This window comes from Triturus cristatus, chromosome 3_2, assembly GCF_964204655.1.
Source record: "Triturus cristatus chromosome 3_2, aTriCri1.1, whole genome shotgun sequence".
Taxonomy (NCBI): domain Eukaryota; kingdom Metazoa; phylum Chordata; class Amphibia; order Caudata; family Salamandridae; genus Triturus; species Triturus cristatus.
This window is the reverse complement of record NC_140584.1, coordinates 113,065,371-113,089,612: the sequence shown is the minus strand read 5'-3', so window position 1 is coordinate 113,089,612 and position 24,242 is coordinate 113,065,371. Positions and strand designations below refer to the sequence as shown.

Here is a 24,242-nt window from a genome sequence, read left to right as displayed (position 1 = left end):
ATACTGATGTGATAATTCCAGGGTTCACTGAAAAAATATTCAAACCCAACATATCATGGTTAAAATATTGTGTCAAAAATATTGAGCACAAAAATATAGTTTTCCTATACTTATAATGTAAATGACAAAAATATAAAAATAAATATCGTTGTACACTAATATCCTCAAATATATACTAAAATATTGTCCTTTAATATATATACATATATAGTTAAATATTAAACATTAAATATATTAACATGTAACAATAATTTAATGTAAATTAAATATATTTAAATAATATAAAAATATATACTTATGTATGTGTATGTTTATTCACACATAAAACGTATGCAAATATTATATATATATATATATATATAATTACATATATATGTATATATATATTTACACATGTGCACAATAAATTGAAAACCGCAACACAAAATTGTAAAACATGTAAAATAAATATACAAATTTAATTGCACATAAAAAGGTAAGCAATATAAAAAAATACATTTTACTAAAAATATATCTTATATTACAAACATTACTAATTAAAAACATATTATTTTAAATACATAGAAACATAATAATAATATCATTTTAAACAATATAAACAAAACTATAGCATTCTAGAAATAATACATATGCTATTCCCACTCCAGTCTCGGCAACAGTAGGGAAAGTGTTGGACTCGGGGGTGGGGGGGGGGGTACGATTTATTATACCCACTCCAGTGTTATTTTTCATATAGGTTCCCCAATATAGGGTCAGTTAGCAACCTAACCTCTCAACTATATTTTCCCCTGCCATTACGCTACATAACGGTTCTTGGGACTGACCATTTACCTAGTTACGGTACTACTTACAGGAATTGGGGTTTTCCCTGAAAACTAGCCTCATTCATTATGCATGAGGATTCTTGGAAACTCAGCAGAAATACCATCTCCTGCATAATAACTATGTATAAGGGTAATTTATTCCGTCATCCTAAGTCCGACATGACACAGCAAGGTAGATCCCTTGGAGGTACCACTTTGGGTATATAAACACCATATCTTTGCTGAGGCAAGGAGAGGAGAAAAGGACTTCCATGCTGACACACTTAGCAAGGCGCTAAGGTTCCAGCTCGCAGTGGTCTGACATCCCTCGAGGCGTGTCCATCTCGAGACCAAGAAGAGGTTCCAAAGTCTCTCACTTCAGGTAATGGGGTTGACTTTATCCTAGAGGGATTCTTGGCTCTACCCCTACATGCATGCTAGGTACACTTAGGTACATCTAGTTAGGGTCACATCGTAGGAGTACGCATTATTACTGTCATGTTTTTTTATACCTGCCTGCATTCATTGTTTTAGCACTATGGTAGAAATCTACCATCCTTTTACTCTGTTGGTGCTTATAATCATTCACATCTGTTTCTGTCTTATGGTTGTTTCAGCACACCTATTTTACACTAGAAAGACGCTGGTTCAATAAATGCTTATTGAAAACGTCCCCACCGTTTATTCTGTGTATCTCTCCGAGACAAAGTGAGCACTAGTGACTGAGCAAATAGTATTGCACTGTTTTCACGATCTCTGATGGGACAAGGTTGTCATGTTCGATAGTTGCCAAGAACTATTCTCTCCTTGGTAAGAGGGGTTTCTAGAGGCACTGTGAGCTAGCTGGTATACAGGCAAACATACCCAGTGGGGGTGTCTGGAATCAGTCTGGACACCAATCCTATAGTCTATAGTGTCTAAACGCGCAGATCCTATATAGGTTCATAGGAACTAAACGACACCAGTCGGTGCAACAGTAGGGAAAGTGTTGGACTTGGGAAAGGTACAATTTAATATTCCCACTCCAGCCTGTACAACAGTAGGGAAAGTGTTGGACTCAGAAGGGGTCAAATGTACTATTCCCACTCTAGTCTGAGCAACAGTACTTCACAGCACATACCTTATTTTAATATGAATATCCATTTCATAAAATTATAAAACTATTAATTTAACATTAAATATATTCATTAAAAAAGAATTAAAATAAAGATACATTTTTTAAATATTTGATATAAGAATTCTTTTATTTAATAATGATTTCAATAAATTACCACACTATAGTCCCACATACCTAGCAGCGCACTTTTAATATATATCTAAATACATTTAAATTATATAAACACATACAGAAACATAAAAATATATTTCTTACCTTAAAAAATCGATATTCTTGTCAACGATATTTTTGCACTCGATTTTTCTGTGTCAATATTAAAAATTCGATATTTGTGCAACTCAATATTTTTGACTCATTATTTTGTCTGAATACGAAACCCAGCATGCCATCATCTCTGTGATTGTGGCTAATTGTAGTGGATCGCAATTTGTGACCTACCTCATGCATATGCGTGATGTAGGTTGAATTGTGACCCATTACAATTTGTTATTTTGATAACAAACCTATTAGTACAAAGGTCAATTTGCGAAATACCAATACATTCAGTAGAAGTCTGTGTGCAAATTATGTATATTCCAAATAAGAAGAATTCTTATTTTGAATGTTCGTACATGGGGCCCTTAGTCCTAGGGTAAAATCTTTTACTGAGATGAACCTGCTTGGCAAATCTGATCTGCAGTTTCTTGTGGTCAGTCTGAAATCGCACTTTGGTCTAAGTCACCCGTGAACAGTGATCACTTATTGGCGCTTTACTTTTTCTTTGTGCTTTTATCTGAAATCTTTTAAAATTCAAATCTTTGGTTGCGCTTATTGGATTTTTGTTGTTTTCCTTTTGTTTTGCTTATTAAATATTTCTCTATTTTTCATAATTTGGAGTGGGGTTTTAATTGTGTTTTCTTGTTGACTTTGTAAATGTTTTTGGTACTTCCAAATGTTTTACATATTTTCTCCAAGTTAAGCCTGTCTGCTCTGTGCATAGCTACCAGGAGCTCAGCTTTCCTTTAAAGTGCTAGAACCTTTGACTAGATGTAATAGATAAGTGACCTTATCACTTGTGGTTGATTATCATCCATCCCAATTAATAACACACTTTCGTACAGTATACCTACACCAAATCAATGCTGGAGTATGATCTCGATGTACTTCGTTGCGGAGTTGCTTCTATCAAATCGTAATACTGCATTACTGGTGGTGGTGGATTATTGCACGGAGATGGAGCATTTCATACCACTTAGAAACACCTTCAGCTGTAGGACATGCTTGTGTTAGTATGTTATTTATGGAGTGTAATGGAAGAATGCATATATAATAACTCCCTGCATTTGTCACTGGGTATATCACTGAGTAGATTTCCTTTTATTAGTCCTCGGACTTTCATCCACAAATGTGACTTGCCAAGATCTCAGCTTCCACAGTTCCAACACCTTTTGCAGTAAAAGACAAATTAAGTGCTTTTCAGATCACCATAGGAGCACAAAGAGTGCTCAAAGAGGGAAATATAGTTTGGTCGTCTACTAAACATATGAAAACCACAGTCAGGTCCACAGGGCAAGCAGCGGTTACTGGGCCCCACCATGGTGGCAGTAACCTTTAACTCCTGCTGTCCTGGGGCTCAGCCTACTATGAGCTCTGCGCAACTGGGCCAAGTACTCTCCCATGTGCATTTGACTCCCAGTGGTAGTGCGGGTTGAGCAGTCCATGGCTTTCAAGGGGAAGGTAAAGTGTCTGTGCAGGTGTAAACACATAACTTAACACTCCTACCAGCAACCCCAGTAAATCCGGTCCAGCCGAATACCAGGTTTATGGAAAAACAAGGATTTATTACACACAACTGTGCAAATCGACTTCAGTGAAATTATCAACACAATCCCTTGCAGAGCCACTTCTAGCGCTCCAGGTGCTGCAAGTCTCTTATACAGTTCTCACATAAGGCTCATCGTGCTTAGTCCCTGCTTGAGGTGTCTTAACCAGGCAGTTGCTACAACATAATAATCCCTTCTATGCTCCGGTGTGTATTCTGGTGATTTCAGCCGTGGGGCTGTAGTGATGTGGCCTGGAAACTTCTTTGGCCATGGAAGACCCCTACAGCAGGAGTGAGCGGTCTGGCAGGAAGGCGGGAGACTTCTGCTCTAGCAGGATCCTCTGCAGAAGGCTGTTTTGGCAGTCAATAGCAGGTAAGCATCTCCGGGGCTCCTTGGGCTTGCTGATGCACACACGGGTTGCCAACATCAAGGGGACCCCCTCTCCTAGCAGGTGAGGGGTTCCTATGAGTTGGCTTGATTCCTTCGATAACGGCTGGACGATGCACTTGGGTGATGATCTGACCATCCAGCGGCAATAGCCCCAAATCGATCCTAAAGGACAAGGGCCTCTAACAATGTCCCTGAGCGACAGTCAACAACACAGTTTGTGCATTACGGTGGTCCCACAGGAAAAGTTGGGCCAGATGGAACTTTGGCATTACACCTCGCTCACTGCACTAGCATCCTTGTCTCCAGATTTCCACTGGGCTTTGCTCCCTCTTTGTCTCCTCCTCCTCAAAGAAGCACACTGGTCTTGGCAGGCAGGCAATTGCTCCAGGCTCAGGCAAGGGTTCTTGACGTCCAGGGCAGTGTCCCCCCGCCTAGCTGAGAGCCCAGCAGACCTCAAACCCTGGCCCTGTTTCCAGTAGGTCAAGTTGTGATGATCTTGTCACTGCTTTGAACAACAAGTGGGTTTTTAACTTTCACTTAAACAGTCTCTCCAGAAACAAATATGATTTAATGTAGAGCCCTTTGAAATTCGTATTTTGGGTGTCAGGCTCTTTGAAGAACCCACTCCTCAGTTCTGTTCTTTGCCCAGGGGCCTGCCCCAGCAGGGATGGCACCAGAGCTGATGGAACCATAACTCATGTCATGGATGCAGTAAAGGGGTTATATCTGGGTGCCAGCCTCCAGTAACATGTGCCTCTCAAAGGTTCAAAAGATGATGCCTCGCATATTTTATGATTCTGTGTTCTTATAGTGTATATATCAGTCCCAACACTTGCCATAACTACTGTGCTCTGGGCTCCCTGTCCAGCACCCTTCCAGAATCATTAGATATATTTCATCTGCACAGGGGATGCTGTTCTCCCTCCCAGTGAAGCTATTCCCCCCCAGCCCGAGGACTGTCAGCAATCTACATCTACAGCAGGTTCTGCAGGGCACACCTCAATCTTGGAGTTTTCTGGACCCTAGAATTTTCAAAATGTAACCCATGGGCCTCCTTGTTATGCACTCCCACAGACACAAATACATGAAGTCTCTAGCAGACATGAACATGCGCACGCTTCACAGCGTCACATTCCTTGCATGTAAGACAAGCGAGTTGCGAATACAGCTGCAGAACTTACACTGAGCCACTCCTTTGACAAGGGATACAGCCTTGTCCTTCTACTGTTCACTAAACGGGTATGTAACCACCAATGTGCTCTTATTCCGTAACTCTAGGTGAGGGAAGAGCTTATGGCGCCCCTCCTGGTCTATGATGGACTACAGTCCTTCAAGGTAGGCCTAGGTCACGGCAATCACGCATGATCCGTGCATGTCTCATGACCAACTTTGTTACTGGCGTTCCAGAACTACCTGCAGCTGGGTAACTCTGGGCTAAGGTGCTCGTCCGTTACCATTCAGAGGACTTTTCCGTCCCAACACCCAGAGTCACTATCAAAGGTTACATCTCTTTTTGTGGGTGCTTCTCTAATAACTGGGATTGGTCACAATCACATGGATGGAGTATGGTTGCTTCTCCTTCTCACGGACACATTTACCTTGTGTTTCATATTTCTTGGGTTAAGCCTGCAATCTCTAGAACAGGTAGTACTCCACCTCCAGCCTGGTGGATGGTTGTCCAGAGTATGCGATAGCTGCTGGTATAAATTCATGAATACATAGGGGTCTGTTACAGAATCTGAAATGCTGGAAGGGGTATAAAGTAGCCAAAAGATGTTGGGAACCTGCACATTTTTTACATTTCTAGAGATTGGTGAAGAAATTCAATAGTCAGTACAGCTAAAAAACAGAACTAGACCTTTGTTTCGGGTGGAGGGGATTCTTAAGGATGGAAAGTACTGTCAAGATTTGGTTTCACATTGTGATATCAGATAACTTTCTGGCTTTAGTCACTTTCTAGGCAGAAGTGGTAGAGCCATTATTTAAGGGACTAACAAAGATAAAAACACCAGCTGGCACATCTTGTTAGTTGTTGTGGGTCACTGTGTCGTACCACTACATACTTGTAATTATGTCTTTCACATTTATTGTTTTTTCCCTTTTCAGTTCCATTACATCCCGAGGTTCTTGTCCTCTTCCCTACTGGTTCCTACATGGTTATCCATGAGACCTCTAGCTATCCTCTCTTGTGCCCGGTTCCTTCGCTCCATTAACTTCCTTAGCTCCTGTCTTGTCTGGTATGAATTTACATTGAGGGATTCTTCTAGTATCTTTGTTTGTAGAGGATTAATCACAGCAACATTAGCAACTTAAACTTGTGAGCGTGAGTATTGGTTGAACTACTGTTATATTCAGACAAACCATTTTCTATTCTCGCATGTGGTTTCCCGCTTCATTACAACTGGCGCAGTGAATCTCGACCCATGCAGGTTCCAACCTGAGAGTGAAGTCCCGGTCAGTGTTTCGCTCTCTTTCCCTTCCTCATCCATTTTTGGATCTCCACCACGAGTGGGTAACTCCCCCATTGATTGTTCGTAAAGCAATTCAAGACTTTCAGTGGGTCTGCACATCAAGAACCTGATAGCTACATCCTTCATTCTGTCGTCCCTTCTGCCCTCGTGCCCTCTACAGCAACAAAACTAATAATCAGAAGGGAACAGGAAAGCCATGTGCAGCCTGCCATTATTTAGTACTCACTCTTTCAAAGACTATAACCATTAACAAAATTAATCTGATAGAGTACTATGAAACATAGTGCCTGAATATGACTTTGGCGGAGTGGAAGCGGGCCGCCACGCCAGTGCCCGCTCTCACACCGCCAAAGCCCTCTGCACACCGCCCGCCAGATTACGAGTTTCCTTGTGGTCTGGTGGGCGGTGCTTTGGAGTTCCCAGGGTGGTGCAGTTCTAAGGCTCATATGTGAGCCTTAGAACTGCAGCGCCGAGGGAGCGCCAAAGCCCGTTCCTACATGGCATGGACTGTGCAGTCCATGCCATGCAGGTACAAGGGTGCATACAGACACGGGGGCACAACATGTGGCCCCCTGCATGCACCCCTATGTACAGGGGCACCAGGGGGCCTCGTAGGACCTCATTACTTTCCTGACCACCACACTTTTCATGGCGGTCTCACCGCCATGAAAGTGTGGAGGTGTGGAAAGTCATAATATGCTTGGCAGTGCTGCAGTGGCACCGCCAGCATAGTGAGCCCAAGACCGCCTTGGCAGGTGCGGTGGTCCTATGGCGTGAGATCGCCACACTTGTAATGCGGCGGTCAGACTGGCTGTGTGGCAGTTCCCGCCACACAACTGTGAGGTTGGCAGTCTGATGGATCGCCAAACTCGTAATCAGCCCCTTAGTCTGTTCACTGTAAAATCACCTAGGTTGGTGTTCTGGGATTCATGTTTGCCTCAGTGAGGAACATAATATTTTTTTCAAGCAATTTTGTCAAACATATTGCAAAAATATTTAGGGCCAGATGTATTAAGCCTTTTACCGGTCGCCAACAGGCCGATTCGCAGAATCAGCCTGTTTCCGAAGGGTAAAAAGCTTTTTGGGATGTATCATCCCAAAAAGCATTCGCAAAATAGGGAATCTTAATTTTTCCGATTACCTATTTTGCAAATACATTTAGGGAATCGCAATTTGCGATTCCCTAAATGCAATGCAGGAAGCATGTAAAAATTGTGACCTTGCATTTTTCCAAGTGCCATGTGGCGGCCACATGTGCACACGTGACATTTTTGGGGGTGCATCAAGATGGACTTTTGGCCACCTATCACCCTTGGAATTGCATTCGCAATTTGCGATTTACCGATTTGGTAATCGCAAATTGTCAATACCTTCCCATTCATTCCTATGGGCCACTACGCCCATAGGAATGAATGGGAAGGCATTCCTTAATAGCAAAATGCAATTTGCGATTTGCTATAAAGGAATATGTAGGAATCGCTATTTCATTTACGAAACCTACATGTATTGCATTTAGCGATTCTATAAGAGCGAATCGGTAAAATTCGATATTATAGAGTCGCAAAATGCAATATTGATACATCTGTCACTTCGTTTTTTACTCTGTAGCATGAGTCTCAGAAGATATCTTTGCAGTAGTTGCACCAATAAAATAATGTTTTGTCCAAAAAGCATTGTATAGTTTGTCTTATAGCCTGGAACGCTAAAGAGAATTCTAACCAGCCTCTAATTGTAAACTTTTAAAATAATTGTTTCTTCTTTCTTTTGTTTAGGTACAACCACTGGTTCGACGGCATGGCTATGATGCATCAGTTTCGAATTGAAGATGGCGCTGTCACTTACATGAGCAAGTTTCTGCAGAGTGATTCTTATACGACAAACCAAGCCTACAACCGCATTGTGTTGTCAGAATTTGGAACTATAGCCTTGCCGGATCCATGCAAGAGCATGTTTGAGCGTTTCATGTCGATATTTCAGTTGAGTATGTATGTAGCATATATAATTATTTAGTGAATTTTAACATGCATTCATCTATGCAGTGCAAACACACTTGGAGGAATCACAGAATGTAGATGGCTGTTAGAGTTAGTTATCAGTGCTCATCCAGTGAAAATGTGCCTTTTTGATTTGTTGCCAGATATCTTTGTATATGTTTCAAGGTCAATGAAATAATTTAGCTGAGAGATATTTTACTGCTCAAAATGCTATGTTGGAACCTGTGTGTAAGTGAAGCAATCCTATCAGTTTACCCAAGTCATGCATAAACTTAGTAACATAAATTTAAATGTCACATAAAGGACTGGCTTCAGGTCAAATGTACTCAGTCAGTCTGGTTCATGCTGCGCTATTACCTGGTGCAGTTTCCTGGCCACCAGGGGTGGGTTGTTGATTTTATATTTCCTTTTGATTGTCATGCTACCTGCTGTTTTTTGTAATAATTTGGAACTTTTATCATTTAATCATATAGTTGAGCATAATCAGCCTTATGATTGTTTCTCTCACATTATGTGTAATATATACATGTACTCTCTGGGTTCCTAGTAGAAGTGCACAGAGATGTGGAACTCTACTTCATGGAGTTTTGTGAGAAAATTTCAAACTTCAAATTGCCATGGTGCCATTTTTTAAAGTAACATAAATGAAACTGTGTTTTCACTTCTTAGGCTAAACAGAATTTTATGAGGAGAAACGTTGCCCGGTGCTTGTACGGAAAAAATAACATTAATTTTGCTACTGCCTTTTGGATTTACTTTATCAGCAAGATGCACTTTTCTCCGCTACAACATTTGACACTGACAGTTCAAGCTACCACTAGAAATCGACTCAGTTAAACAGGTCCGCATAGCAACATGTCTGCGGGTATGACCTGGCCATAGTACCCTGTCAAATGTTTCAAACCACAAAATTGCATTCCTCCCAAAATATAAAATGTTCAAAACCAACAAAATTACCTAAGCAAAGAAACATTTCTTTACTTGTGTGCACACATGTCTAGTTTAAGGTACCAGTAGCAAGTAGAAGGTAACTGATTATCTCTCATACTGTACCAAGGGTGATCTCTTCGGGAACCCCTCACAGAACCCTATGTATTAACCTCAGGAGTCATAGCACTCCCTGGCATAGCAGATCGGGACTAACCCTGGGCGTAGTTTGCGTAGTAGCGCTACGCGTAGCTACGCAAAGTGCACTTCGCACTACGCGATCTATGCGTAGCTACGCGAACTGCTTAGTGCACTGTTCGGACTGATTGCACAGTGCTGGATGCATGTCCGCACTGTGCAATCATTGCAAACCGCATCTTGCACAGTGCAAGCGGTCGTTTTCTGCCGCTCGAGTAGATTTGTACTCGAGCGGCAGCTTTCTCAACGCGGACTGGTAGTTTGTCATCGCGAGCGGTCGCGGGCATACGAGACCACTCGCAATGAGAAACCTGACCTCCCCGCGTTGAGAATCTCGCCGGGAGGTTTATTTTCCACGCTCGTGATCGGCAACTTGATGTTGCTGATCGCGAACAAGGAAAAAGTCTCGCCGGGATGTTATTTTGCTCGCTCGCGGTCGCCAACTTGATGTTGAGGACCGCGAGCAAGCAAAAAATGCCCGCTACGCTACGTGTTTTTCCACTGTGCTACGTGCAATTCGCGTAGTGTGTAGTTGCGCAAACTACGCGAGCGTAGCGTAGTCCTACGCCCAGGGTTAATCGGGACCCATTCCTAATGAAATCCCGTTAAGTCATTGACTCTCTGGGATCAAGCTGCTCTCCTTACCATTAACTGGACTGGTTTGTCCTGGAAATACTGTCTCAACTATTGGGACCGGTGTCTTACCTCTCTCTTCTCCACCTGTTTACCCATTCTCCAGGCACGAAATTCCTTGTGATCTCTTCACCCTCACAATGATCAGTCACCAGTGAGCGTACTGCTCACCCTTGAGAGGGTTTGAATACTAGTAGAAAATGTCTGTCTGGATGGCGATTATGAACCATCAATACATCCCTTACTGTCAGGTCTGATACCTCAGTTCTCCTTCGAAAACTGGCTGCATTGTTGCTTCTTTGACGATTCCTTGACACTTGTCAATGTCTAAAGGAGAAGTAACCAGCTCAGGTCGTGAAGAATAATGTCAATGACCACTCAACGCAAACACGCTTGGTTGTGGGACGGTTTGATAATCACAAGATTGGTCTGTCTCTAATTTCTAACTAAATAATATATTGCACCTCCAGCAGCTGATGGTTAGCATGAGTGATGTGGATAACTTTGGTGATGGTGTGCATTAAAGGTTCCACCTTCCTATTGACTTGTGGCCATCAATGAGTTATTTTGCAGTGTGGAATTTAAAATAGTCGGATATCTCTTGGCTGTGGAGCAGGGAACCATTACACCTTCTGGGTTCTTGCTGCAGCCCATAAACCTCTATCACCTTTTCAAGCATGGTTCAACTTTGTTAGCTGACATAGTCAATACTATTTGTAAACTAATATGTAGAGTAATCATCTATTACTTCCAGCATGCGTCTTCCAACTAGAAGGCTGCCAAAGTCTGTGCTGACACACATCCAGGATCCACTAAGATTTGCCTCTGAGATGATGGGAGCTGGAAGATCAGGATTTCCAGCCATCTCACACATCTTACACATTCTCACTACTGTTTCAACTAGTTCTTCCTTCTGAGGGAACCCAACTTTGTTTTTGACTCGGTTTTCACCACCCCTCGAAGTTCCCCTTGGGCGAGATGAAGCAATTGCATAGCAAGACTCCTTGATATCACTAATCAGTCGCCCCTCAAATGACATCCCTCTGGTGCTATGTCCAGGTCATGTTGAACATTGAACAGGGAGTCTAATACTTGCTGGGCTACTCTTGTCCTATGAAGGAAATAAGACTCCAGCATGGGCCAATTCTCTGTCTTAACAGCCGCTATTGCCATTTGAATGGCTGTGGAAGCAACCAGTGTCTTGCCTAAAGGCATTGTAATGGAGTGGTTAGGGATGTCCAGTCTTTAATGAAAAGTCTGCAATAGTTAACCACCCCAAGAACCTCCACACTTCTATATTAAATGTTGGAGATGTAGCTGACTTGATCTCACTCTCTTCGGCAGGGTCCGCAGTCACCCCTTTTGCTGAAAAACAGTATCCAAAGAAACTAATCTGTATCTGTAAGAATTCACAGTTATCAGTGTGTAACATGAGGTCACAGTCTCTCAACCTCTGTAGTACTTTCTAGAGCCTATCATTAGCTTCCTCCTGCATTTTGGATCACCTCTGATGCACTAGATATTCCAAGGTTCAGACGCTTATAGTGTTGGAGGCACAGATACATTAAGAAAGTTGTTCTATATCAGGACTTTGGGTCTAGCATGGGATGGTGATACCCCAACCAGAGAGCTATTTCTGAGAACTAGTCAGCCCCACGCATCTCACGCACAGTGTTGTTGTTTGTGGGGGTAAGTTGTCTTTATTTCTTGATCTCAAGATTTGGGAGGCGCAAGTCAACACACAGGCTCATCCGCCCTGGCAATTTGGGTTTTTGAGTCATCACAATTGGAGACACTCATGAGGTAGGCCTTTCCACCTTGCCAATGATGTATGCCTCCTCTAGTTTCTTTAGTTCAGCCTCAATCTTTAGGCAAAGTTAAAATGCCACACCTGGGTGCCACAGGGTGAAAGGCTGCATGGAGTGTTCAATATGTAACTTTCAGTTTTTCTTTTAGGCACCCTATTGGACGTGGAAGGGGAACTACACAAACTGGGTATTCTCCACTCTCTAGCAGTTCAGAAGCATTCCCACCCTCCCTGGGTGACATAGATTTTAGCTGGAACGGTAACTTTGTTGTGAGTGATGTTTATTACCAGCCAGTGGCAGTGGTTTAGGACGGCCACAGGTGTATACCCTGACTTTCCCCCATTTTAGGGCTGGTTGGGTGCTGAGTGTATCAGAGGTTTTCCTGACCATCACATTATTGGACTCTCCTTTTATTGATGATGGCGGTAACTGGCTTGTAACTAGAGCATTCTTGCCATTTTGGGGATGGTCATTGATTTGATCGGAAGTTGTTGTTTGCAAACACTGTAAGGGACATACCCTCTACTTCATCATCATCCATGTGCACCTGCTGAGCCATATCCGGGGAGCTGATGACCAGATTTACCTTCTTCACTGTCATTGTCTTGCAGGTGGAACGGCAGACTCTTGCAAACTGGTTCATGTTTCCTCTCAACGTACACTTTTCCCACTAACTGTGAAGTCGCTTTGATGGTTAGATGGACACCGAAAATACCCACCGGGCGTCCGGCTGGGCGACGGTTCTTTCTTTCTCTTAGTGGGCTTAGATTTTGTGATTTGATTGACCAGCTCAGTTTTCACAGCCTTGTGCAGCATGGCCTTGATATGGGAGGCATGAGTCTTTGACAGTTCTTATGATCACCACAATATCAGTATGTTGTGTAGGTTTCCCTTGCTTTTGAAGTATTTGCTCTCTCATTTTTGTCGATTTCTGTAATGAGGAATGATCTGGGCTCTGATATCCTCTATTTTGTCCTGAAAAAAAGCAGGTGCTTACCAATTCTGTAAGCCGGGTGTGGAAAGTGTCTACAGATTCTTCTGGTTCTTGCCATGCCTACCAGAAAGAGGAATGTTTTGTAGTCTAGGTTAGCCATTAGTTCAAAGAGGTTTGTGCTGGTGTGGTGATGGTGGCAAATGTGAACTTGGGACCGGATTCTGGCAATGAACATGACAATTTATATACCTCTTCACCTGCCAAATGCATTACCAGAGGGCACTTCCTGTTATCTTTCACCACCATAGCTGCAAATATATCTCCAACCTCCCCACCTATAGTTTCCACATGGAATGACCCTGAGAGTACAAATGTTTTATTCACAAAGATGGTGGCCATCCTGCTAGTCAGTCTCGTGCCCACAGTCCTTTCTTAGATGTGCACGGATCAATACTGTTATGATCCTTTGTTCTTGAGACCCTGTGCGTTTTTCAGTGTTTAATGATAATAATTCACAATACAGGCTGATCCTTGTAAGTGCAGGGGCTGAGCAACTCATCAGTGCCCTTTAATTTATTTTCTGTTTGATGACAGTGTTCTACTGCCTCCAGAGAAAACAAGAAGAAAAACCCCTATGCACAGGGAACCGGCGTCTCAGTTGTGGGGGCACTGCAGCAAGACTGCAACCTCAGCGCTCATGCTCTGTGCAAGCTATAGAGTGAGAAATCCACTTGTGAATCCCCTAGTGAGCACGCTTGCCATTGTACCGTCCTTTTTATTTGAAGCACGGGCCACAGTGCAGTCCACGCACCCCCTTGTGATGAGCACTGTCCACCGCCTACCTGGGCTGGCATCAGACTGGTGACAGGAGCTTGGCTGCCGCACACTGTCAGCTGGGTCTTGGACCAGAACATCACACCTGACCAAACAGGGCTTTTCATAGGCGCTGGACTAATAGTACAGACAGGTTTGCGACCAATATGGAATAATAGCCCAGGCCCCAGAGAGGGACGGGTTCTCCGCCTCCAATTGTATTGAAGCCTATACCTTAGCCAACAGTAACCACACTGACACCACTAGTGTGGCACGTACCTGAGTTTGCCCTTGGGCAGGGTCCTAACCTTTATAAACAGCACCACCTGACCTCGGACAGGTCCACACATCAACATATTTGTCGGGGTGACCTGGCATATTTATCAGACCCGGTACACCCCACCACATGGTTCAAACCACATTGAGAACGGAGGGCAATCACGCCATTCAAATTACTGCAACTAAAGTGCCCCTTCCAAATTGTACAAATATCACCTCTGTAAACTCGGTCTGGTTGTTAATGCAGGAAGGAATTAAATCATTGAAACATGCACCTCGGACCCCCCTATGCCAACATACACTATCACTTGGAATGACCCTATAATAACAGATTATTTCACAACAATACCTAAACCCTCTTTTGTTTTTGGTGTAGAGAGCATGTATCGGCATATCCTCTCACAGTATACCTCAAATAATATAGTCACCATAAAGTAAGACATACATAAAACACCAAGACACCCAATAAGAAAGCTATAGAATAATATAAATTGCAGTTGGATAAATCCGAGATGGGGCTGCTGTATACCTTTCCTCTAGCTGTATATGACATTTAAGTCATTTTCATTTGCATTATTATGTTAAATTATGTAAAAATGATGTGAAATGCAAACTGGAATTTGGTGCTAGATTTTTGTTTGGAATTAGTCCTCACATCAATTTTGAACCCATTCGGATGCAATGTTCCATCCAAATATTTTAACGCAAACGGCATGTAATTATGTTACCACAGCATATTAGTGTAATTTCAGTATTGTTCCATGTCCAAGAAAGGCAAAGTGAAGGACCAAGTGATAACAGATTATTAACCCTTTTAATGTTGATTCAAAGTCATATGCCAAACTTCTTATGGTTAATCTTGAAGAATGGTTGCAAATTAAAGAGACTGCTCCCATTTAATCAGACCGTCTATCTTTCAAACTGCAGCACTATAGATAATGCATTTACTGTCCCCACACTAGCCTATTATTGCACCCAGGCCATAGGGACCAAGCTCTCTTTTTGAACACCATAGCAAGACTTTGGATGCTATACACCGAGGACTGTTGTGCAGCAAGCTGCAGGCGTGTGTCATTGACCAGAACATGCAGATAGCTCTGCAGATTCATTACAGCAAAAAATGGATAAAAAATAAAAAGTCGTATTGGCTCTTTCCTCTTCGATCACATTTGTACAAATAGGGGACTATAATAGGTATCTTTTTGCACCCTCATTTTAGCCTCAACACCACAGACCCGGGCCCTTGGCTCATGAAATCTAATCCTTTCCCCCCAAAATTGCTAGCAAATACCCACAGGTACTGCAATATGCAGATGATACTGCAGTACTTGACTGCATGTAAATTGGTCTACATGGGACCTTAAATATGCCTGATGCCTTGAATAATGCTAATAAGATGGTATTTAACACAAGTACATCTAAGATTTTAATATTTTCTAAGAAATGTGAATCTGGGGTACCTGAACGATCGGCAGTAAAATACAAAATTCCACTTTCACATATAATTACTTGGGAATATGGCTAACAGATCTGATATCATCTAGCTAAGCTTAAATTGAGGTGTTCATCCCTTACTTGTGCTCTCTATAAAGTATATGGTTGACCGGAAAGTGCCTCAACTCAAACTACATTGAAAGTAGTTAAGAAAAGGGGGCTTATTTTGATGTCGGGCAGACTGAAGTCCGCCCGACACCGTCTCGGTCCTAGGACCGACCGACCTCAGGTCAGCAGTTCCGACCACCTTATTACAATGCGACCGAACACTGTTCAGTCCCATATTCCCATTTCTCAATGGAAGCTCGTGTTATGGCCGTAAATTGGCCGTAACACAAGCTCCCATTGAGAAATGGGAGGTGTTGTACATCCCTGCATCCTGTGCCACAGGATGACGGGATCAACGAGGGCACCATAGGTGCCCCTTCGTTCCCCAACCGGAGGCCTTGCACCCTCGGGGGCCCGGCTGGAGGCCCCCAAACATGCTTTCCGACATGGTTTCCATGTCGGACAGGCCGTGCCGGAAACCGTGCATCGTAATCTCAAGGGCGGAATGGCCCGCCCTTGAGATTACAGGCCGGCTTCCAAATGTCTGACGGGCTCCTGAAGCCCGTTGGAAGCCAGCCAGAATGACCGGCCAGTTTAGTTTCCAACCGCCTAGATTGTGATTAGGTGGTCAGAAAGTAAACAGAGGGGACGTAATGTCTTCCTTTACTTCGTGCAACCGTTTACTTCGTGCAACCTTTATGGAAAGATTTTAACCTTCTATATTTCACCAATCTTGCCACCTCAGATTGGATTTTGTTCTACAGAGACAACATGATTTAGCCACTATGGCTTTATATATACAGCTATGCCTCTGTCTCTGGTCAGCTGAGGGATGTGAGGCAGTGTGCTCCCAACCCCCTTTCTGTTCAAAAGACTCTCTTGAACCAGCAAGATGACAAGCTTTGGAGGTGCACCTGTGAGTGGTACTGTGACATGAGAGGAATTTGCCAGCATTTCCAGCAACCCCAGATGACTTTTATTTGCTTTCTATTACTACTGCGTCCTACTGAAGAAGGGCTGAACCCAGAAACACATGTCTAGAGATATACAGCAATGTCTGCACCACCTTTGGTGAAAAATTACAGCTAAATTTCAAGTAAGCATTCATTTTGTACTGCATTTACCAGGATGCAAAGGGGCAAACTGCTGGGATGTAAAGAAGTGTGCTCCCAACCCCCATTCTGTTCAAAAGGCTCCTTTGAGCCAGCAAGCTGACGAGCTTTGGAGATGCACCTGTGTGCCTGTGAGTGGTACTGTGACCTGAGAGGAATTTGGCAGCATTTCCCGCAACCCCAGCTGACTTTTCTTTTGCTTTCTACCTCTGCTGCTCTCTACTGAAGAAGGGCTGAACCCAGAAACACGTGTCTAGAGATATACAACAATGTCTGCACCAACTTTGGTGAAAAACTACAGCTAAATTTCAAGTAAGCACTAATTTTGTATTGCATTTACCAGGATGCAAAGGAGCGAACTGTGCTGGGATGTGAGGCCGTGTGCTCCCAACCCCCTTTCTGTTCAAAAGACTCCCTTGAGCATCAAGCTGACGAGCTTTGGAGATGCACCTGTGAGTGGTACTGTGACCTGAGAGGAATTTGGCAGCCTTTCCAGCAACCCCAGATGACTTTTCTTTTGCTTTCTATTACTACTGCTGTCAACTAAAGAAGGCTGAACCCAGAAACATGTGTCTAGTGATATACAGCAATGTATGCACCAACTTTGGTGAAAAACTACAACTAAATTTCAAGTAAGCACTCATTTTGTGCTGCATTTGCCAGGATGCAAAGGGGCGAACTGTGCTGGAATGTGAGGCAGTGTGCTCCCAACCCCCATTCTGTTCAAAAGGCTCCTTTGAGCCAGCAAGCTGACGAGCTTTGGAGATGCACCTGTGTGCCTGTGAGTGGTACTGTGACCTGAGAGGAATTTGGCAGCATTTCCCGCAACCCCAAATGACTTTTCTTTTGCTTTCTACTACTGCTGCTCTCTACTGAAGAAGGGCTGAACCCAGAAACACGTGTCTAGAGATATACAGCAATGTCTGCACCAACTTTGGTGAAAATCTACAGCTAAATTTCAAGTAAGCACCAATTTTGTACTGCATTTACCAGGATGCAAAGGGGCGAACTGTGCTGGGATGTTAGTCCGTGTGCTCCCAACCCCCTTTCTGGTCCCTAAAGAGCATAGTGTGGAATTATACCCAGAACTGCAGCTCTCACCTGCTGGGCAACATATCGAGAGCTTGTGCTTGTTAGCTCAAACCATTTATTTCAGATCTGTTTATTAATTATAATTTGAAGAGGAAAAAACGTAAGAAAATATAGGGCAATGTACATCCTGGTTAACATAATACACAAACAGAGCAATGCAGGAGGCAGACATTATACTATAAACCAAGGCAGAGTATGAGAGCTGTGAGATAAAGGGAAGGGAATAGTGTATTGTTTCCTTAGCTTGAGTTGCAAATAAGCATTGGTTGTAAAAGGAGAGTCTACAATCAATAAAGCACCATTTTGTGGGGGTCTCATGGACCCAACCTGAAGGAAGGGAAGAGGAGAGTGAGGTTCATGCTTGTCTATGTAGTGTTTTGTTCGGGTATTCACCACTGCACGTTGTTGTTCAGAGATTTTTGGAATAGTGGCTGCATAATTCAACCAACAAACAGGTAGGGGGTAAATGAACCCCAAATGGGGGGACAGGAAGGGGGGGATGTGCTCAGGCCGTCGTTAGGAAGAATGGCTAGAGCCCCCCTAGGGGGAAGAAGGATACCCTCTTACGGGTCCAATAGAGAATGAGAAGCCAACCGTCACCTCTGGAATAGGGAAGTAGGGGGTTGTCAAAGACCTGTAAAGCTCTCAGTCGAGGAGGGACCAGATGGGAAAGCTCTGTTTGGGAGAAGTGCTGAATTAATGGCTGCCAGGTGTAAGTGAGTTTAGTGTCTGTATGGTTGATACGGGCTGTAAGTATTTCCAGGGCCAGGACGTGCCATAAGCGGAGGAACTATGCGGCGATAGGTGGGGGGATAGGTGTCTTCCAATGTAGAGCTGTGGACTGTAGGGCTGCTCTTGGCATTTGTGTAATTAGGCGCTAATCAGAGTGTGTCATGGCTTCCAATGTAGAAGGCCTGATGCCTAATAGGATCACTATCGGGGAGCTAGGAATAGGGAATCCCACCGTGTCTTTGGTATGACTATGGACTTCTTCCCAAAATAGCGTCAGACTAGGGCAGGACCACCAGATGTGAATGAGGTCGCCTCTGTCTCCCTGACATCTCCAACAGTTTGGGGAGAAACCTGGTATCATCTGCTGAATACGAGCAGGAGTAAAGTACCATCGCGTCATGAGTTTGTAAGCTGACTCTCGCTGTGGAATGCTTTTGTAGCTTTTTGGAATATCACGCCACAGGTGGTCCCAGCTATCTAAGGGAATCTCTTCGGCAAGATCTATGTTCCATTGTTTTTGATACATGTGGGTTTGAGGCTGCAGCAAGTGTTGCAGAACTTTATAAGTGTGAGAGATCAATCTCCTCGAGCCCTCAAAGTTGCGAACTATAGTCTTGAAGGCAGTAAGTTGCCTAATCGTTCTTTGTGTATATGCGGGGGAGAGTAGCCAGTGTCGAAGTTGGTAATATTGCATCTGCGCCCTGTTGGTAAGGTGGAATTACTTTTTGCACTGGTCGAAAGTGATAAATTTGTCACCCTGGAAGAGATCCTGTATTATGCTGCACTCGCCATCCGTCCAGGAGCTAAAGGCTCGGGGTTGCAAAGCAGGAGGAAAGATGGGGTTGCGTGCTATGGGGATGTTAGGGGAGGTGAAGGAGGTCAAGCCTCGAGATATCACCAATTTGTCCCATATGCCTAAGACCATTCTTGTGCGAATGGCTATGTATGCACTGTAGGGGTGAGCCCCACGAGGAAGCCAGGCTAGATCCCAAAGAGGCTTACATGTGGCTTACGGTCCATGTGGAACTAATGCTTTTCGCTTTCCAGAACCACCCATTCCGAGATGTATCGAAGATGGACAGCCCAATATTATTCAAGAAGGTTAGGGCATGCTAGCCCTCCCCGATCTCGGGGCAGCATCAGAACCTTGTTGGAAAAGTGTGGACAAGACTTGCCTCAGATAAAGTTGGTTAAGTTACTCTGGAGTGACAGAATATCAATTTGTGGGATTGGGGTAGGGAGGGTTTGGAATAGGTACAATATCTTTGGAAACTGTGACATTTTGACCGTGTAAATACGTCCCAACCAGGAGATGGGGAGGTTATGCCATCTGCGGATCCCCTTTAGTTTGGCAGATCTATAACTCTGCCAGTTGGCTTGAGTCCCAGAGGAAAGCGAAGGGGTCAAGTTGAGCTCCAAATAGCATATAGACTTCTCAGACCATTTAACAGAGATTAGATTTCGTAGGTCTCATATCTCCGAGGTCCGTGGGGTGAGATTCAGGGCATAAGATTTAGATAAGTTGATCTTAAAACCTGAGGCGCCTTCAAAAGAGTGCAGGAGTGAAGTTAATGCTGGGATAGATGAGGACGGGGTAGTTGAGGAGAGACTGAAGTCTTCCGCAAACAAATAAATCTTATGTTTGTGTCATCCAAGGGGAATGCCCGAAATGGCGGGCAAACGGCGAATTGGGATTGCCAGAGGTTCCACAACTAAGGCAAATAGGAGTGGAGATAACGGGCATCCTTGCCTGGTGCCATGATATATGGGGATGGGGGAAGTAAGACGGACATTAATATGGATGCGTGTGGTCGGCTGCGTGTAAGGGGACATCAGCCTGGAGATCATGATAGGGCCTAGCCCTATTCATCTCAAGACTTCCCTAAGAAAGCACCAGTCTACCTGGTCAAAGGCTTTCTCAGCATCTAGTGACACCAGGCATGCGGGTATGTCTCTATAATGGATTTTTTCGATGAGATAGGCTATGCGGCGGATGTTATCTGCTCCCTGACGATGCTGGATAAACCCAACCTGATCAGGGTCTATGATACCTGGCAATTAGGTTTCCAAGCGGTTTGCAAGAATCTTTGAAAATATTCTTTGCATTTGTGTTTAGAAGGGCGATGGGGGCGGTACGAAGTACAGAGTAAAGGATCCTTTCCTGGCTTAGGGACAAGCACTATCTCAGCTTCCGACATAGTAGGGGTAAGACACATATCGTCTGAAAAATTATTAAAAAGGTGAAGAAGATGGTCTTGTAGCTGTGGGTAGAAAGTACAATAAAAGATATCAGGAAAACCGTCAGGGCCGGGAGTTTCACCTGTTGGAAACTGTTTCAGGGCCTTAGTTATTTCCTCTTGCACGATTGGTTCATCTAGGAGGTTCATGTGATGGGAACTGATAGGTCCCCAGGGGCAGGAGTCGAGAAAGGCAGTGATTGCCTCTGGGGACAGGGTTCGTCCGCGTACAAGTCTCTGTAGGAGTCTAAACTAGTTAAGCTCTTGTCGGGTTCCAATATAGCCCAGGTACCGTCTGCTTGCAGAAATTTGGACATGTGTGCTCGCGTGGTTTGGGTTCGTAGATGCCACACTAGGCAGGAACCGACCTTGTCTAGCCCTGTGTAAAACTTTTGTTTGAGAGCGAGCAGTAGGCGTTCTGCGTTATTAGTGCACTGTAAGCGGAGCTGGCCTTGGAGCGTGGCTAGCTGCTGCTTATTGTGAGTGGTGGGTCTCTTGAAGGAATATAATGTCAGGGTCCTTGAGAAGAAGATACCACCAAATCAGGCGTCTTTTATTAGGGGAGTTAGGTCCCCTAACGTTTAGCGAGAGGAGTTTAAAGAGATTAGTCATCGTCGACCCAGTGGGATGGCCCCCGTGGCAAGCTCCTCACAAGTGACTATGAGGGCCCAATCTCCCACCTGAAGAGACTCTGGTATGGGAAATTGAATAGCGACACGTGGAAGGCAGCTGGAACGACAATATGACCCTGTACGACGGCCAGACTTCCAGGGCTGGGAGCATCCAACCAAATCTCCCAGAGAATCAACACATCCAAGGGATAATGACAGGGAGGGAAGAAGAGGAGTGGGGGGTAAAAGACAACAACAGTGGGTGGCCAACACGGCCAAACAAAGTCAATGTCTACATAGAACAGCCCACTGTCCAAAGGACGGGCCATTCAGAAGAAGTCACTCTTCAAAGGGACACTGTAGATGTGGGGGAAGTGGCAGGCGCAGGTAGGTCTTTTGGTCTCTGCTTCCAACGACCCACTGCAGGATGGCGCTCAGGCATCAACCGCTGCCGGAACGCCTTAGGAAAGGCCAATAGCTGGTGGTAAAGTAGTCTGGTAAGAGGTCAAAAGTCTCAAATCAATGCCAACCCAGTCTGTGCATCTGTTTCGAGGAGCCCACTCCATCCCAGCAAGTCTAGGTGGCCAGGTGTAATGTATCTAGGTATTTTCCCTCTATCTCATCCAGTTTCTAGGGAACTGTGTTGCTTGTTGGAGGCTTTAAGGCCTGGGCGTTTCCTGTTTGGAATATTCCTTTTGTTCAGGGGATCAAGGCTGCGAAGAAGAGTCACTCAGAGTCCGAATATGGTTGATATTATCCTGCTTAGCCTGGGAGGAGGCTTGATCCCGGAGGCGTAGGCCGCGGGACAGTGGCCCACTCCAGATGGGGGTGGTTTTCCAGATCGTCCATGTGGAGAGGGAGGACCCCCATCTTCAGGATCTAGCAGGAGATGAAGGAGTTGCTTTGCTTCACTTAGTGAGCGGAGGGCTCGCCGCTTGCCCTCCCAGGTGAATATCAGCGCAAATGGATGGCCCCATTGGTATTAGATATTATTGAGTTTGCGAAGCTTGTTTGTGACTGGCTTAAAGTCTTTTTGCCTCTGGAGGGTGGCAGGGGTCTTGAAAGATTTGAATCGAATAGCCATTATAGGATTAGGACCTGGCTCCCTGGATCTTTTTCAGGATGGCTTCCTTTTTGACGAAGAAATAAACCCTTGTAAGGATGTCTGGGTTGAAGTCTGGGTGCCTTCTGGGTCCGGGGACACCGTGGGCTCTGTCCATGGCTGGTGGGGAGGCCTCTTCATTCTCACATATTGCCTGGAGGAGGTCCGCAGTGAAAGCCATGATATTGTTGCCTTCTGCTCCATGAGGGACCCCTCTAAAGCGCAGGTTATTACGCCTGCTTCAATTCTCCATTTCCTCCTGCTTGAGTTGTTGGCTAATGTTTTGGTCTTCCAGTTCTGCCGTCCGGCACACAGGTTCTTATGGTCCTCCGTCCTGGCATCCATGGTTCGCTCAAGATCATCCACACGTTCACCGATTGCTGCAACATCCCTCCGGATATCCTGCAGTCCAGACTTGAATTCTTGTGTAAGTGACCCTATCTCTGCCTTAATATCTTGGAGGAAAGTGTTCATAAAGGCCTGTGTAATTGGTGTAACGGCTTGCTCCTTTTCCGTCGCAGTTTCCGGGGAAACGGTTGCAGGCTGCGACTGCGTATTTGATTTTGACCACAGGGAGGTCACCAGATTGTCTCTAGTCGAGGTGGGCTCTGACTCCTTGTTTGTTTTGTTCTTGGGAGGCATAGCTGAATATTACTGTTTGGCGACGCCTCGTCAACTCTGAGTGGGGCAGTGCTTCAGCGTAAAACTGAGGTAGCCAATTAAGGGTTGAATTGAGCTGTGATCCAGGCTATGCAGACTTGCCCCTGTGAACGTCCATAAGCGGTGGGGGAGGAGTGTAAGTGTGTCTTCAGGGCAGGACCCCAAATCCAGGACACCTCGCAATCCCCTCAGTCAGCAGGTACAGGCTGCCGAAGCCACCAACAGGGTGTAATATCTCACTCCTGGCTCAAGTAAGAGCTCCAGGGTAGTCTCAGTCCAGCAGGTGAGGCAGGGGTAGGTTAGTGCGGATGGCGTCCTAGGCTAAAAGAAGGATCAGCAGCAGGGCCCCAGCAGACAAGCAGCAGAAGACCGGGGGTGTAGGGGGGCCCCAGTGCCCAAATCCCATCAGCCCGCTCCACCTAGGGCTCAGAAGAGAAGAACCACAGATTCATCGTTATGAATGAATCTCCACTGGGGTTGGGGACCTCTCCAGGACTGTCCAATACCGCCCCCCCCCCCAATATATGAGCATGGGGGAGCCCCCACCAGCCAGTAGCAGGTAAGCCAGAGCTTCAAGTATCACCAGGCCCACCAGGGAGCCTCACGGTTAATCTGCCAATAGGACTCCCTCCAGACCTTTCAGTTACTCTGCTCTGTAGCAGCAGGGGGCAGAAAGCACATCGCCAGCACTTGGGCGTCTTCGAGGGTGCAGAGGACCATCAGTGGGGCCACTGCACTATGCACTGTGCAGCGTGCACATCGCGCCCTTCTAGGCTCCTACACTTGGGGCAGTGAGAGGCCCAGATGTTCCCGGCAACAAGCTCTGTTGCAAGAGTGAAGAGCCCAGGAATTAGGGCCTGAGGGGCAAAGATCGTCTCGCTGTGCAGACCCCCGTGGGCTCCCTGGGGTACATGGCTGAAGCAGGGTGGCCACCAACAAAGCCGGGGAGCTGAGTCCTACGCCCCGATGACCACAGGGCAGCGAC

The 24,242-nt window shown here is 45.0% G+C and overlaps 1 protein-coding gene across 3 annotated transcripts in view; it reads left to right on the top strand.

Annotated features, from left to right (window-relative positions):
* Positions 1-24,242, top strand: part of LOC146856881 (carotenoid-cleaving dioxygenase, mitochondrial-like) — a 529,204-nt gene that overhangs the window by 295,686 nt on the left and 209,276 nt on the right. For all 3 annotated transcript variants that reach the window (XM_085647341.1, XM_085647340.1, XM_085647338.1), the window contains exon 3: positions 8,356-8,564. In XM_085647341.1, the coding sequence (XP_085503467.1) occupies positions 8,356-8,564 (209 nt within the window). The remainder of the gene's footprint in view (positions 1-8,355; positions 8,565-24,242) is intronic.